The sequence below is a fragment of the Pristiophorus japonicus genome, chromosome 12 (genome assembly GCF_044704955.1).
Source record: "Pristiophorus japonicus isolate sPriJap1 chromosome 12, sPriJap1.hap1, whole genome shotgun sequence".
Lineage (NCBI taxonomy): Eukaryota > Metazoa > Chordata > Chondrichthyes > Pristiophoridae > Pristiophorus > Pristiophorus japonicus.
In genome coordinates, this window is record NC_091988.1 from 30,466,292 (window position 1) to 30,481,198 (window position 14,907).

Genomic DNA, 14,907 nt, shown 5'->3' on the forward strand with positions numbered 1-14,907 from the left:
CCCAAGGTACTTCATGGGAGCTTTATCAAGCAAAATTTGACACCAAGCCACATGAGATTAAGGCAAGAGGTTTAAAGGAGCGTCTTGGAGGAAAGAGAGAGTTAGAGAGGCAGAGGTTTAGGGAGGAATTCCAGATCCTGGGGCCTTGGCAGCTGAAGGCACAGCCACCAATGGTGGGGATGCTCAAGAGGCCAGAATTGGTGAAGTAGCGATATCTCAGTAGGGTGTTGTAGGGCTGGAGGAGGCTACAGAGATAAGGAGGGGTGAGGCCATGGAGGAATTTGTAAACAAGGATGAGAATTTAAAAAAAAAAAACAAGATGTTGCTTAACCGGGCGCCAATGTAGGTCAGCGGGTGTTGATTAGATAAAATAACTAAATGTTAATTTCCAACAGGATAGTTCCATCGCAAATCAGCATTTATCTTCTATATTTCCAAAAATTAGCATTTATTGGTTTCACAGGAGTTTTTAATTGGGAACAGTGAAAGTTAAAAAAGAAACTGATTTGCATTGAAATATCACTTCTACTTCGTGTGCAGAAATTGAGGACATTGACTCTTGAGCATTCCTCAGTTTCTGAACTTTCTGGTTTCTATACCAAGGAAAGAGTAAAGGTACAAGGCAAAAATAAATCTAGAAGTGTTTACAAAAAGTTGAAATTGTTAACTGACCATTTACCTTGGAAGGATCTGGAGGCAGTGCAGCTTCCACAGTGAATGGGCTGCCTACAATTGGATTCCCATCATACATCACATCTACCATGTACAGCCCTTCTTCCTTGGGGATGTACTTGGCAACACAAGCATCCTTACTAGCAACTGGCTCCACTACACAGGTCACAGGTTTCCGTGAAGGGCTGAAGATCTTCACATCCACTTTACCTTGACCGCCAGCTCCCTTTTTGTTTACAGTGAACTGCTGATCTTTCCCAACTTCGACTCCTAATAATGGAAATTACAATTGCTATTAAGAATGAATGCAAACAGACAAAGAAATTTCAGTCTCCATCTAATACATAATTCCTCAACAAGAGCAAAGATACCAATATTCATCTTCCCCCTCTTGCAATGAATATCATCTCTCCTCCACCTCTTCTCCACACAATTGATAAAATTAACATTGCATTTTATCTCTAAAGTGACATGGATTGTCAATGCTAGTTTTTGTAGGGAGAACCAAATAAGGTAGGGTGAAACCAGGTTAGCAAAAGAACTGTTGATCGATAAGCAAAAGGTATCCATTACAAAACATCTGACCTTTGATCAGCCTCATTAACATCCTGAAAATGTTCCATGCAGTGCACAATTATCCTTTAATAGAATTCAGACAAGACACAAGAACCAGTGCCCAAGAACTAGCAGAAATCTAAAATGTGGTTACCAAAACTTGTTGGGGTACCTTCAATAAAAAAGGTACCCCTTAATACTGATGAACAAGGTCAGAGAATGTGCAGTCAGTGGACAAGTAGAATGGATAGCTAGCTGGCTTCAAAACAGAAAGCAGAGTAGGGGTAAAAGGCAGCTATTCACAGTGGGTAGCAGTGTTCCACAAGGATCACTGTTCACAACTTATAACAATTTAGACTTTGGAATCAAAAACACAATTTCTAAATTTGCAGATGACACCAAATTGGGGGTGATTGTCAATACTGAGGGTGCAGCAACAAATTACAGGAAGACAATAATAAACTTGCAGAATATGGGCATATAATTGGCAAATTAAGTTCAACACAAGATAATTGTGAGGCATTACATTTTGGTATGAAGAATGGGGGGAGGGGTCACTTATTTGGAGAGTCGGAGTCTGGGTGGGCTAGAAGAACAAAGGGATCTCGGAGTACAAATACACAAGTTGCTAAAAGCTGTGATGGTTTATTTCTTGAGGTATAGAATTAAAAATTAAAGGAAGTTATGCTTAACCTGTATTGAACCTTGATTAGACAAACACTTTCAGTACTGCGTACAATTCTGGTTGTCATGTTATAAAAAGGAGGTACTGGAGAGGGTGCAGAGAAGATTTACAAGGATGATACCAGAACAGAGGGTATACATATCAGGGATGGATGAACAGACTGGATCTCTTCTCTTGAAAAAAGGTTAAGGGGGACCCAATAGGAGGCCTTTAGCCAAGTGGAAACATTCTCCATTTTCAATCTGTGGCAAAAAGCATAACTAAAGACCATCAATATAAAAGACACCAAGAAATCCTATCGGGAATTCAGAAGAAAATTCTTCACCCAGAGAGTGGTGAGAATGTGGAACTTGCTACCACAGAGTGGTTGAAGCAAAAGGATAGATGCATTTAAGGGAAGGCTAGACAAGCATACAAGGAAGAACAGAATTGAGGGTTATGCTGATAGATTTAGAGGAGGAAAAGACAGGAGGAGGCTCAAGTGGAGCATAAACACTGGCATGGATTTGTCAGGCTGTACAATTTATAATTTGTCACCATAAAGGAGATATAACAGACAAATGATGCATAATGTGGTACTTGAAATTATGAACCAATTATAATGTTAAATTATGCTGTAGTCACCTGTGTGTTGTAATATTCTATTGTGCACTTTAGCATCTTGCTCTATGTACATACCTGAGCAGTCAGACTCAGACAAGTGTCAAATGGTATTCAAGCAATTTTAATAGGTGTCAAGTTTGTTGGACAACTCAGCAGGTTAGATATGTTGGTGCGGGGGAGAGGGAGATTATAGGCAAATATGCAAGTTTTTAAAATCAGAATTCGCTTTTTAAAACCATGATTATAAATAGAGATCTGCACACAAAAAATCTACTGGGGCCAGAACTACAATTTTATTCCACACATTTAACACTGAAGCCGAACCTGCAACTTGCTGTTCCATAGTTAAGTTTAAGTCAAAGCCAATGCAAATATATTTCATTAGAAATTAACTGAGTAAGAGGTACATACTGTTTTCAAGACCATTAACCACAATCTTGTTCATGTCAAGTGGGTATGCTACTTCGATGTTGAAGGGGCTCTTGGGAATTGGATCACCCCCATAGGTCACAGCAATTCCCATGTTACCCTGCAAACACACACACTAATTAGAACAGCACATCTCACTTTACACAACAGGTCTCAGCAGTTTCCTCCAAATAGACAGCTCATTAATTTTTGCATGGAAACAAGAAATGATGCTGATGTACAATAGGTGAACAGTAGTACCCACCTGCTGTAATGGTGTATACTTGACTGTCTGAGAGTAGTCATAATTGTCAATTATTTCCAAGTCACTGACGGCATCTCCTTTTGCAAGCCCACTGAAACTTGCATTAAGTGGGGCCTTCCCAGCACCCTTTGTAAACACCGTAAAATGGGTTGGTTTCCCAAGTTCCACTCCTGCCCATTGAAACAAGAAAAAGTTACTCAGATACTGGACTTAAATTATGCAACGGTATGCACTTGTGGCAGAAGACAACTGCTTAGTGGGGGGTGGGCAGGGTGTGGAGGAAGAGCACTCCATTGAGGTATGAGATGTGTGGTGTAAATACCCTGGCCTCAAATATTCCACTGAATGGTACAAAGTATGGCAACGTGCACGTTGATCCATAATTCCTCCCACACAGGATTACTCACTTTAAATCTAGGACTTTGAACAGCCAGATACTAGCACCAAATATGGACATGGAAATAAGTGAGGTTTGACAGCAAGAGTTGGCAGCACTGCCATCAGCCCACAATCATCCAAGATAGCTGGCCATTTGAGCATTTTGCAAATATGTTTTAAACAATTGCCCACATTAAACTGAGCACAAACTTTCAGCCTGACATGGTCCCCTCCAGCGTATTACACTAAAGAAAACAAAATGCGCATCCAAAATCTCATCCAGTGCACTAAAGTGAAAAAGGAGGAATACAAACTTAAAAAAGGACAAGTTATTTACCATTGGCTGTTACTTTTAGTATGGGGCATTGCATGTAGGTTCTCCATTTTCTTAGGATCAAGAGCAGTATGAAACAGCTTGCTAAAATTAAATACCAATTTAACATCAGCTTAGATGCAAGGACATTAGTTATTCAGTTACTTCCTGCAGAGATCTTGGAATGAATTTTGTGGCTTGCTCAAGTGGTAGGCATTACATAAAAGGATCCAAAAATGTACAAGGCAAACCAAAAACAGACAGACAGTCTTTTGCCACAAAAACTATATAGTGGTAGAAAAAGGAAAATCATCATGGAGGGTGAGTGGAGAACTGCAACACAAGGAAACCACATGGGTTCAAGATTTTCCTTATTACATTACTCAATGACAAGGCATATGGAGCTACCCATTTTGAATGATCAAAATGCCTTTTAACCATAATTGTGGTACTCTCAATGCTCAACTTTGCTTCACACCTTGGAACCACCCTTAGTCCCAAGCACTTCAAGCTGGTGCCCAATTTTGAAAACTACACCTAGCGACCACTGAATTGGTGTACATAAATCATCAATGCTCATTGTTGAAGTTGAGAAAAGGCTGCTGTAGAACCAAGAATGGTTCTATAGTGGTACCTGAATCTTCTGCTCTTACGTGCCTGACTTTATTCATGTGGACATGCTTTGGATCAATTATTTTCTCAAGACTACAAAAAGTGAGTAGGAAGATGTAACTGGTACAATAAATGAGGCAAGAAAAATACTTAAGCAACAGATTAAAGATTTCTTGCATAAACAAGATTAAGTCATTTCCCAGCTGATCTTAAACACATCTAGATCCGAGCAGTGATTTGCAAGAGTCCCGTGAAGGAAAGCACAAAATAACCTCCTCCTGTAACCTGCCTCATTTCATAAAGAATCCAAGATACTGTACATTTATTTAGCTGCCTTGGAGAGCTTGATACACGACCACTGCATACTGTTCAAGTTGCTTGTAGAAAATATTTGTTAATGCCGGGGAAAAAAACACTGACCCAACTTAGATTTTAGCATCATTTGTCCATCAACAATGCAGTACAAGGTGCAAAACACAGGCACAATAGATTAGATAGGTGGTGAATTTAATGAGATAAACTGACCCATGAATCCCATCAGTTAGTGAATGGATGCCGACTCTTACCAGTTTTATATAATCCTGGGCCATCAGCTTTAACTTTGCTGGCATCATGAGACGGATCCACTTTAACTCGGAAAGAGCCGATGGGAATCTCCTGTTGAAAGGAAGGAAGTTTAGCTAGTTACACAAGCTGGAAGAACCAAACTCGAGTGGAGTCACAGAATACAAACCTGATCAGCAAACAGCACTTTGATGGTATAACGTCCAGCTGCTGGCGGTGTATATTTGACCGTGAAGGTATCATTAGGATTGGTAATGATGTCAAAATTAATGTCCTCCTCAGAATCGCTGATTACACGAGCATCACACTTTATGCCAACACTGACATCACCTAAAACAGTGAAAGAAAGTCAGGATTGTTCCTAGTGATAAAAGCTAATCTCTAAACTTGGTTAGATCGACTAGCAGAGGATTAAAGTGACACCATTCCCACTCTGACCTCAGCCTCTTGTACGGTTCCAATGAAGCTCCATACAAGCTCAAGGAAAAGCACCTCACCTTTCAATTAGGCATTTTACAGCCTTCCAGATTAGAGATTGAGTTCAACAATTTTAGATCATAACCTCTGCCTGCCCCCCCCCCCCCCAATTGTTTATTATACTGCTATTCCCATTTACATTCTCTTCTAGACACATCTTTTGTATCTTTACTTGCTCCATTACCATCCCCTTTTGCCATGCATCATCCCTTTTGTCTCCATTTCTGTCACAGATCTTCCCTTTTGTCCTTTCCTTCCCCTGCATCTGCACCTGCTTAAAACTGGTTGCATCTCAAAACTTTTTCCAGTTTGATGAACGTTAACAGCTCCTCTCCACAGATGCTGTCTGACCTGCTGAGTATTTCCAGCATGGTTTGTTTTTATAGTTAACAGTTGATCACCTTGGCAGCAAGCAGAGCTCAAACTTATCCTCATCAGACATTTATGGGAGATTCACGTAGAAACCACTGGCTAGCAGTTAGGTGCAGGAATTTTGTCTGATTTTCCCCTCAACGTAGAGAAGTTAACACAAGTTTGTGCGCTTCCTACAGCCACCCTGGCTGAGAACAGCACAGACCAGGCATGAAACCTGGGATCCTCCAAGTGTGTATGGCTCAGTTAAGATTGGATCAAACTCTGAGCATCAAGTGCTGGTGTACACAAAGCTGAAAGTGCATTGGGTATTCTTGGAACTACCTTTAGATAATCAAGCTTCACTTTATAAAGCAATTCCTTTACAAATAATTTGTTCATTCTCCAGGGACTAATCTGGCATCCTGTAATAGTTAAAGATTAGCTAAATTTTAATTATAATCCCACTCTGATAACATCTTAAAAAGCTAATATTTACAGCACAGGAGGCAGTCATTCTGCCCATTGTGTCTGTGCCAGCCATTTAAAAAAGCTATCCTGCTTTATTTAAAGTCACCACTACTATCCTGGATTGTTCAGAGGAGTAAATGCAAAAGCAAGAAATAAGTCAGTCCTAGAGTGTGACCATAGAGAAAAGCAACACTCCAGAAATGGGCAAACAAGAAATCAAGAGCACATTTGATTTTCCAAATTTGCCTTACCTTCCCCAGCTTCTGTGCAATCCACAGTAAAGTGAGTGGGCTCATTAGCTTTCAAACCAGTTCTTTCAACACCAGGACCAAACACCTTCACCTTTTGTGGATGGCTCCCCTGGCCAATGTTAACCTAAAAACACAAGTCAATGTAGAAAGAGAAACATGTAAAAGGCCAAAATCCACTTCTTGGAAGTCACTAGTAAAGAGAACATGCTTCCAACCTCATTTCAAATTTAATTTGGGAAATTCTCCCACAAGTAGCAGTTACTTCAGCATGTGCAAAGACATTACACTCAACATAACTTTCAGGTGCTTAACACCCCCTGCCCAAGAATTTTACTATGAAGTTATTCAATAAGGTGACCAGGACATTTACATCTTAAGTCATATTTGACAAGTTAAAGAATGAGAGGCATGCAGTCTTGGCAAGTTTTAGCATCACCATCTGCATGAAAGATAGGATAACTACTTTTAAGTAGCTACTGAATGCAACTCAAAAATTTCCAGATTATGTTTTGCAAAGCAGAACATTCAGACATTAGGACACAAGCCATTGACAAGATCTCCCTACTACATGCAAGACTAACAGAATGAGGCATATGCAATGATCTTATTGAATGGCGGAGCAGGCTTGAGGGGCCATATGGCCTACTCCTGTGCCTATTTATGTTCTTGTGCACAGTAAAGGTAATTCATCACTTACCCTAAATGGGCTGTTGGAGACATTGACTCCTCCCCAAGCAATTGCAACAGTGTGTTTGATTGGCTTGGTAGGAGTGTAGGAACAGGCGGTTATTCCATCACCTTTATTCTTGACTTGAACATGGATAGGAATACCCTCCGAATCCTATAAATAGAGTGTACATACAAATAGTGATGGAAAAGTCTCTCCACAATAAAGACCTGCTTGTTCAATGTCAATATCCAAGTGATAGTACATTTGTCTAGCTTGCTATTATGGACATGACCAATCCTGCATTAACAATTTCATCTTCAAATGAAGTTTCCTCCTGCAACTTTTGACCACAGCTATATTCATTGCTGACAATGTTGCAAATCTAACTATGTAAACTGTTGCCTAAACCAAAATTTGGGATTCGCACATTAGTAACTACACTTCAAAGTACTTAATTGGCTATCCTCCATCATGTACTTCATTGGTTGTAAAGCACATTGAAATGTTCGGTGGTTGTGAAAGGCACTATATAACTGCAAGTCTTTTTCTTGGTTCTCAGAGGCAACATTCATGGAGATCAGAGGATCAAGATTTTTCTTCAACTTTACATGGATTATAATCAAATTCTATCTGAAAAGATTTTTCATAAATGTCATTGATATCAAGTTCCTGGAGTGTACAGACAAACAGGTGTTATTAATTCATTGTACTACTGCAACCTTAAACTACAGTCTGGGGCCCATTTCTAGTCTGGTGCCAACACAGCACAGTAGCCCAAGGGTTATTCACAACACTGATTATCTCAGTAATCTCAACTGTCCCTTGACAATTCTCTATGGCCAGCATTTTTCCCAACCTATATTTGTATTATTGAGACTTTCATGCATTTGACTACTTTGAGAATTATAGTTGGGTGGTGGAGCCAATTCTAACCAACCATCAAAATAATGAAAACATGCAAAATTGGTTCTGCTTACTTGTGCATATATTTTCAGCGGAGCCTTTCCAGCATCTTTAGCAGCAACTGTGAATTCAGCTGGTTGATGAACGATACAGCCAGTTTTCTCCAAACCAGGACCATAGGCTTTAACCTAGGAGAAGGAAAAAAAATCCTGTAACAAAAATGGCAGTCACCATTCTGGTATATTCCTACCATAGCTTCACAACTTTGTAGGTATGCAGCTGCTATTCAAAATACCCACATAATCAATTAAAGCTATTTTGCTCATTAATTTATGCAAGAATAGCAACTAGAGTCTTTCTGGTTTTCCAGTAATCTTTAAGCTTGTAAACTTCCAACCACTTCAGGTGACTTTACCCTAACTTTTTGATCTTGACCATTGTAAGATTATTGCTTAAAGTACTTTACACATTGGATCGTCCACAATAGCCAGACGGACAGACTGCAAGCAACGAGATGAGGAGGTCCTTGATCAGATATATCAAATCAATCTCCCACAATAGCTAGACTAAAGAGCGAAGGCAAGATATAAAATAGCACAGGATATTCCACATGAAAAGACAGAAGAAAGAATCCTAAAATCAACATTCCTCCCAGTGGAAGCAGATAATATTGTATCTTGTATCAAATCACCGACTTGTAGGCCATTCTTGAGCGCAAGAATTGTGCATTGCTAGTGAATCAGCTCATTAACTCCATGACTGCTGTGTTTTTTTTTTTTAAAATGGAATAATAAAATATATTATTTCGCTACAGATCATAGCAGTTTGGTCTCCTTCAGAATCTTTCTCCATTTATAAACCAGGTGCAGGTTGTAAGAAAATATCCCATTTTGAGAATCAAAAATGGTACTTTATTTTACCAATTATGGAATTTGTTTAACAATGTATTTATCTCTGGCATCTAAAATCTAGATAGACTACAAAAAGGAGCTTTCAGTATCTCCTCCTTCTGGAGAAAGTCAATTCAATCAGGTGCAGAGAAACTTCTATGTCCTACACAGCTGCCCCCAAACCACTTTGTCATCAAAATTCTCCATTCATAAGACAGAAGCCAGGCCTTAATCTAGACCAGCTACCTGAAGCTGTTCAAGAATGTTCACATTATTGACCAGTGGTCTGGACTCAGAATAGCTGTCCCTACTTGCTTGGGCACATCATTCAGGGGATAGGCAAGGTAGTGGAGCGAGCGATAAATCAGAAAACAAGGTCACTCAAGAACCAAACATTTTGAACTCCGACAAACATATCAGCAAGTTTTTGAAATTCATGATGCATTTAGTATTCATTATTCTTGCCTTATCAGGATGAAAGGAACTTGATGCAGGCTGGATGGTGGCCATAAAAGGACTATCCACAATGTCCTCATCATCACACAAAACATGCACTGCATATTCACCAGGTTCCGTCGGCCAGTAGCGTACATTACAGGAGCCATCACTCTGATCATCACATTCAATCTTGGCTTGAGAGGGGCCTTCTACAGCAAAACCTAGGAAACACATTTACATTAATCTTCCAACCTTTGCAGATTGGAAATTCAATAAAACAAATAATCTCGTGAACCAATGCTAATTGTTGCATATTTCAGATGATCCCAAGGAGAAAATTAGATTGTTAAGAGCGCGAGGTGATCTCATTGAAACATACAAGATTCTGAGGGGGATAGACAGGGTAGAAGCCAAGGGGTTGTGTCCTCTGGCTGGAGAATCTAGAACCAGGGGTCACAGTCTCAGGACAAGTCATTTAAGACCAAGATGGAGGAGGAATTTCTTCACGAGGGTTGAGTCTCTTTGGAATTCTCTGCCCCAAAGGGCTGTGGATGTTAAGTCATTGAGTATATTCAAGGTTGATACATAAATTTTTGCACTCTAGGGAAAATCAAGGGATAGGGCAGGAAAGGAGTTGAGGTGGAAGATCAGTCATGATCTTATTGAATGGCAGAGCAGGCTCAAGGCCTATCCCGGTTCTTCTGTACAAATTTTAATATTTTCTTGCATGTTGCAAAGAAATACACATTTGGCTCACCTGCAACAGCATGACTTTCATTTTAATAACTGGCTCACTGAAACAAAGGTTTTTTTTTTCCATTTCATTCAATTGTGATAATCCAGTTTTAACAAGGGAAAGCCAAATAAATGTCACTTTTATTGAAGTTGTATCACAGCACAACACAAGAGTCTTGTGAAGCCAATTTGATGTGGCAAGTCTATTTGCCAAAGCACAAGTTTGTGGTTAAAGATGTAACATTTTACACAAAGCAACATTTAGTGGAGTTTCTGGAGTGGGTTAATGCAGAACTCCACCTGGCCATCAACTCCCCAGCACAGTGCAAGAGAAAGAGAAATCTTCATTTGAATCTCCTACTAACCTGAACTAAATCAATTGATTCTATTAATTGTACTTTCAAGATTTCATTGCTGTATTTATAATCTACTTGTAAACCCTGTTGCAATATGTTCTAGGTAGAAGCAATTGGATTTTAAATGCAGGTGTTGGGCCACCCAAAATGAAAAACAGCTAGTCTGTGGGAACACAATTAGCAAGGTCATACATAGCTGCCAGCATGTGAAATGTTGATATATCTGCAGGGACTTAAAAATAGGCAAATGGCAAGGACACATCTCTACCTATGGAGACCCGTTCTTCGTTTTACCATAACTAACCCAAATAAAAAGAGTCTCAATGGATTAAAACCAGATGTCAGTGTCATGAGATGAAGATCCAACAGGAGCAGGAGGGATCATTTGGGTATTTGGCAGAACTGGTCTCCAGCGGTCTTGGTTAATCCTTGCCACTGGACCAAGACCTAGCTCAGTCAAGCCCATGTGGTGGCTGGTGTGCAATGGCCACCCCACGTTAAAAAAATCCACGCACAGGCATCTTCCACCCCTTCAATATGCAGTTTGGCACTTAGAATATTAGGTCCTTCAATGAAACACCTGTGAACTCATCCTTTTTGGTGGAAGCAAGTCATCCTCGATACAGGGGACCGCCCAAGAAGAATTGGACTGGGGTGGGGGGGGTTCAGGTGCAAGTCAATGATTGGGTTAACTGGTCCCCATTGGCTTTGCTGGGAAGTAGTACAAATGTCTGTCTCAAACATTTAGGTTTTAGAGGCATTCGGCAAGAAGCTTGGAAACATCCAGCAGACGAGCAAGCCTAGAGGCCAGGTCAGACAGGAGTTGGCCCGTGGAGATTGCCTCTTCTACCCAGGGGATAATAAACCTGGATTGTGTCTTGTTTAACTACTACCCTGATGCTGTAATGCATCAAGTGTCACTTTTCACTGAATAAAAGTTACTGTCACCAATATTGGTCAAGTCAAATCTTCAGAACTTAGAAGTAAAGAGGTTAATTGGTCCAGACCCAGAAATTCAACAGGGATGCCACTGCAATGTCCAAAATACTCATGGTTGCTGCAATGTTTAATGTAGAACAATTTTGCAAAACAAACAAACCTTACCTAACACACCAACATCTGTTCCAATGGTTTCTACTACAAAGTCTGCTGACTTGCCAACAAGCCCTCCATCAAGGCCTGGTCCCCAGGCTCGGATTTTCTGAGGACCTGCTTCAGGCCCAATCTGTATTTCAAAAGGACTAGTGGAAGAAAACACGTTTCAGTCTGTTGAAGCCAAAGTAACCATTACAAAATTCTAGTCATTTGGACGACATGTCTGCAAGCTGAGGGGTCTAGATTTGCATTGTCATGTGCTACATTTAACACTACACCAACAGTTATGAATTCTTGTAATGCCAAGATTTAAAATGTCAATCCTGTGGACACATCATCCAACACCACAGGGAATTGAAAAACAATGTTTCCTAGGAATTGTGTTACATTTAACCAAGTAACAGTGGCTGAAGTTTTAACATTTCTACAGTGGTTTACACTTTGCTTCGGTTAGATACACTAACTGAAAAAGTCAGCTCTGCAAAGTCACATCATTTAAAGATGAATCAGGAACAGTGTCAGCATTATTTTTGTTGCCAACAGTACATCTGTTAGCCAGCAAGGGAGAAGTTTCCCTTGATCATGCTGTAGCTTTAGTTTAATTTTGGGCTGTGGGGGGAGGGGGCGGAAACAATCCAGGTGAAAGCTGTTCCATGGAATATGCAGTAGTTTAAGCATCATGGATATGTACAAATGGTGGGTTGGACAGATGGGTGCGAAGGGAGGCAATTTGCTTTGTTTCAAGCCCTTGATGGGAGCTTTTAGAAGTTTTTTTTTAAAAAAGATATGGTGCCAACCAAAAAATTACAACTAAAATGGAGGGTGGAAAAAATTATCCAGTAGCAGAGCGCAGCAATCCACACTCCAATGACAAGTGTAATCCCAACTAGGTGGGGTTACTTCTAAACACCTTTTTGAACTAGAAATAAAAAGACTTGCAGCTTAGTTATCTTCCTTTAACTTATTGGTCTCAGTTTTAAAGGCTGTGGAAACCATGCACTGAAACAGAGACTTTCTGCACTCACCTCCTGGGAATGTTATGGCCACCCCATGTGATGGTAACAATGTGCTTCCCAGGTGTGACAGGATAGTACTCATAAGGAAAGGCATCCCCTCCATCCAGAATGTCCCTTTGCTTCACAGACTGCTCCAAGCCTTCTGTTAAAGGGGACAGAGCAACAGAAGATCAGCTTATAAAATTACATTAGTTTGGACTAACCATCATTACTAGTTTCCAGGGCCTCTTACCAGATGGCCATGATGAAAACCAAATTAAAATATAAAGGCAAGGTTGTTTATTTCTCTTTTATTGCATATGTCCACATGGGCATATTAAAAGATCACTATTGTTAAATGGTCTAATTCCGTTAAAGACTGGTAATGTTTTGTTTTACAGTCCTACTTTTAACTATATGGCTGTCTGGCAGCACAATATCTAATAAAAACCCAGCAGACTGCTATTTTATTGATAGAGAATAGCACATTTCACTTGATGCCCAAATGTTCAAAAGGGGCATGTACACTTAACCCTATTTCCAAAAAGACTACAATCAAATTGAATGACAGTTTTATTTGCTAAATCCAAAGTGTTTGCTTATGAATAAGCATCCTTAGCACATTTATGAACAGGTTGCAATTTTTAGATTTAGCAAAATAGTTAATTAAGGTCCATTTGACAGTTATCACTTTCAAAAATGCAATAAAATCTAAATACAATTTATAATGACCATGTGACAAATAAGGAATTTCATAAATATATAGAATCCTAGCAATAGTATTCGAATACCAGTCATTGCATGGAACTCCTTTTTGCCCTCAAGCAGAATTTGGATATGGCACTTGATCAAATACTGTACAATACTGCAACATCCCCCATTAACAGTCTGGGGAAGATGGCAGAATCATGTAGACTTGGTGCAGATCAGTGACCCTTAAACTTAAGCGCTATGCCGATGGAGAGCAAACCTGAATCTTAAACTCAATTAATGGAATGCTATTAATTGTGCCCACAACAGGTAATACTTGTCTAGTGTGTGTTGGAGAGGGATGAGGAAAATTAGTTAATCTAGTCACTTATCTATTCTAGTAAAGCCCAAATACAAAAACCCTTGTGTCAAAACTTACTTGGTCCCTTCACCACCACTTTCAGGTCACCACTTCCAGCCCCTTTAGTATCCACTTTGAAGTCAGCAACTTGACGAACTCTCAATCCTTTAGGTTGTAGGCCTCGTCCAGTAGCACGACAAGCATTGGGGTTACAAGCTGGAATAAAAACAGAAAATGTGAAATTCATAGTCTGGTGACCAAAGTTTATTTTGTTGGGTGGTGGGGGGGGAAGAAATGGCACCTGTGTGTTAGAAACATAGAACCATAGAAAATAGGTGCAGGAGTAGGCCATTCGGCCCTTCTAGCCTGCACCACCATTCAATGAGTTCATGGCTGAACATTCAACTTCAGTACCCCATTCCTGCTTTCTCGCCAATAGAAACTGGGCACAGTACATTTAGTAAAGCGAACATGATGCTTGATAGACAAGGGTCAAAAATAAAACCCAAAGAGCTTCATCTATACAGCACTACAAATACAAAGATGTCTATCAACTCAGGTTTCCAAGTTAGCATTATAGGGATGCCAAACCACCATTAACATTCATTCTAGCCAAATGCTTGGCTTCATTACAAACATGGAATTGGTCAATATCTTCTGGTACTGAAATTAAACTTGGAAGCCAAAAAGGAAAACTTCAAATATTTCCAAATTTATATTGGAAATTTTACTGTGCGTTACCAAACTAACCTGCTGTGAAATTTAACTTCAACTGCATTTTTCCTGATCATATGCTCAGTAATTGTTTATATACATTCCAGATTAACCCACAAAAAAAAACTGGACTTTCCCTTCATTCAATAAAATGCACAAGTGAAAATGAAACAGCAGAGTTTCTCACTACCAAGCCCGTCAATGTTACTACTTCAAAAACAGTGGTTCAGAAACAGAAATTGGCCTCAAACAAGATTTTTTTGTAGGCAAAGTGTGCATTAACAGCTCAGTTTTTTTTGAATAGGTAGAGGTGAATAAACTCCAAAAACGAAATTTAAAATTGTTTCGAATTGTGAAAGTGGATAAGCAAATCACAAACTTCTGGAAATGGATGTACATCGGATTGAATTCCTCAGGATATCATTTACCAACCAAAAAATTCTCAACTACAACAG

General features: G+C 39.7%; 1 protein-coding gene across 3 annotated transcripts in view; it reads right to left on the bottom strand.

The window, feature by feature from the left end:
* flnbl (filamin B, like) overlaps nucleotides 1-14,907 on the bottom strand; it is a 185,829-nt gene that overhangs the window by 56,462 nt on the left and 114,460 nt on the right. For all 3 annotated transcript variants that reach the window (XM_070895259.1, XM_070895258.1, XM_070895260.1), the window contains 12 exons: nucleotides 13,817-13,954; nucleotides 12,718-12,850; nucleotides 11,702-11,838; nucleotides 9,534-9,727; nucleotides 8,253-8,366; nucleotides 7,303-7,446; nucleotides 6,606-6,729; nucleotides 5,225-5,385; nucleotides 5,058-5,148; nucleotides 3,189-3,358; nucleotides 2,927-3,044; nucleotides 680-942 (listed from right to left, as the gene is read on the bottom strand). In XM_070895259.1, coding sequence (XP_070751360.1) covers nucleotides 680-942; nucleotides 2,927-3,044; nucleotides 3,189-3,358; nucleotides 5,058-5,148; nucleotides 5,225-5,385; nucleotides 6,606-6,729; nucleotides 7,303-7,446; nucleotides 8,253-8,366; nucleotides 9,534-9,727; nucleotides 11,702-11,838; nucleotides 12,718-12,850; nucleotides 13,817-13,954 — 1,787 coding nt within the window. The remainder of the gene's footprint in view (nucleotides 1-679; nucleotides 943-2,926; nucleotides 3,045-3,188; nucleotides 3,359-5,057; nucleotides 5,149-5,224; nucleotides 5,386-6,605; nucleotides 6,730-7,302; nucleotides 7,447-8,252; nucleotides 8,367-9,533; nucleotides 9,728-11,701; nucleotides 11,839-12,717; nucleotides 12,851-13,816; nucleotides 13,955-14,907) is intronic.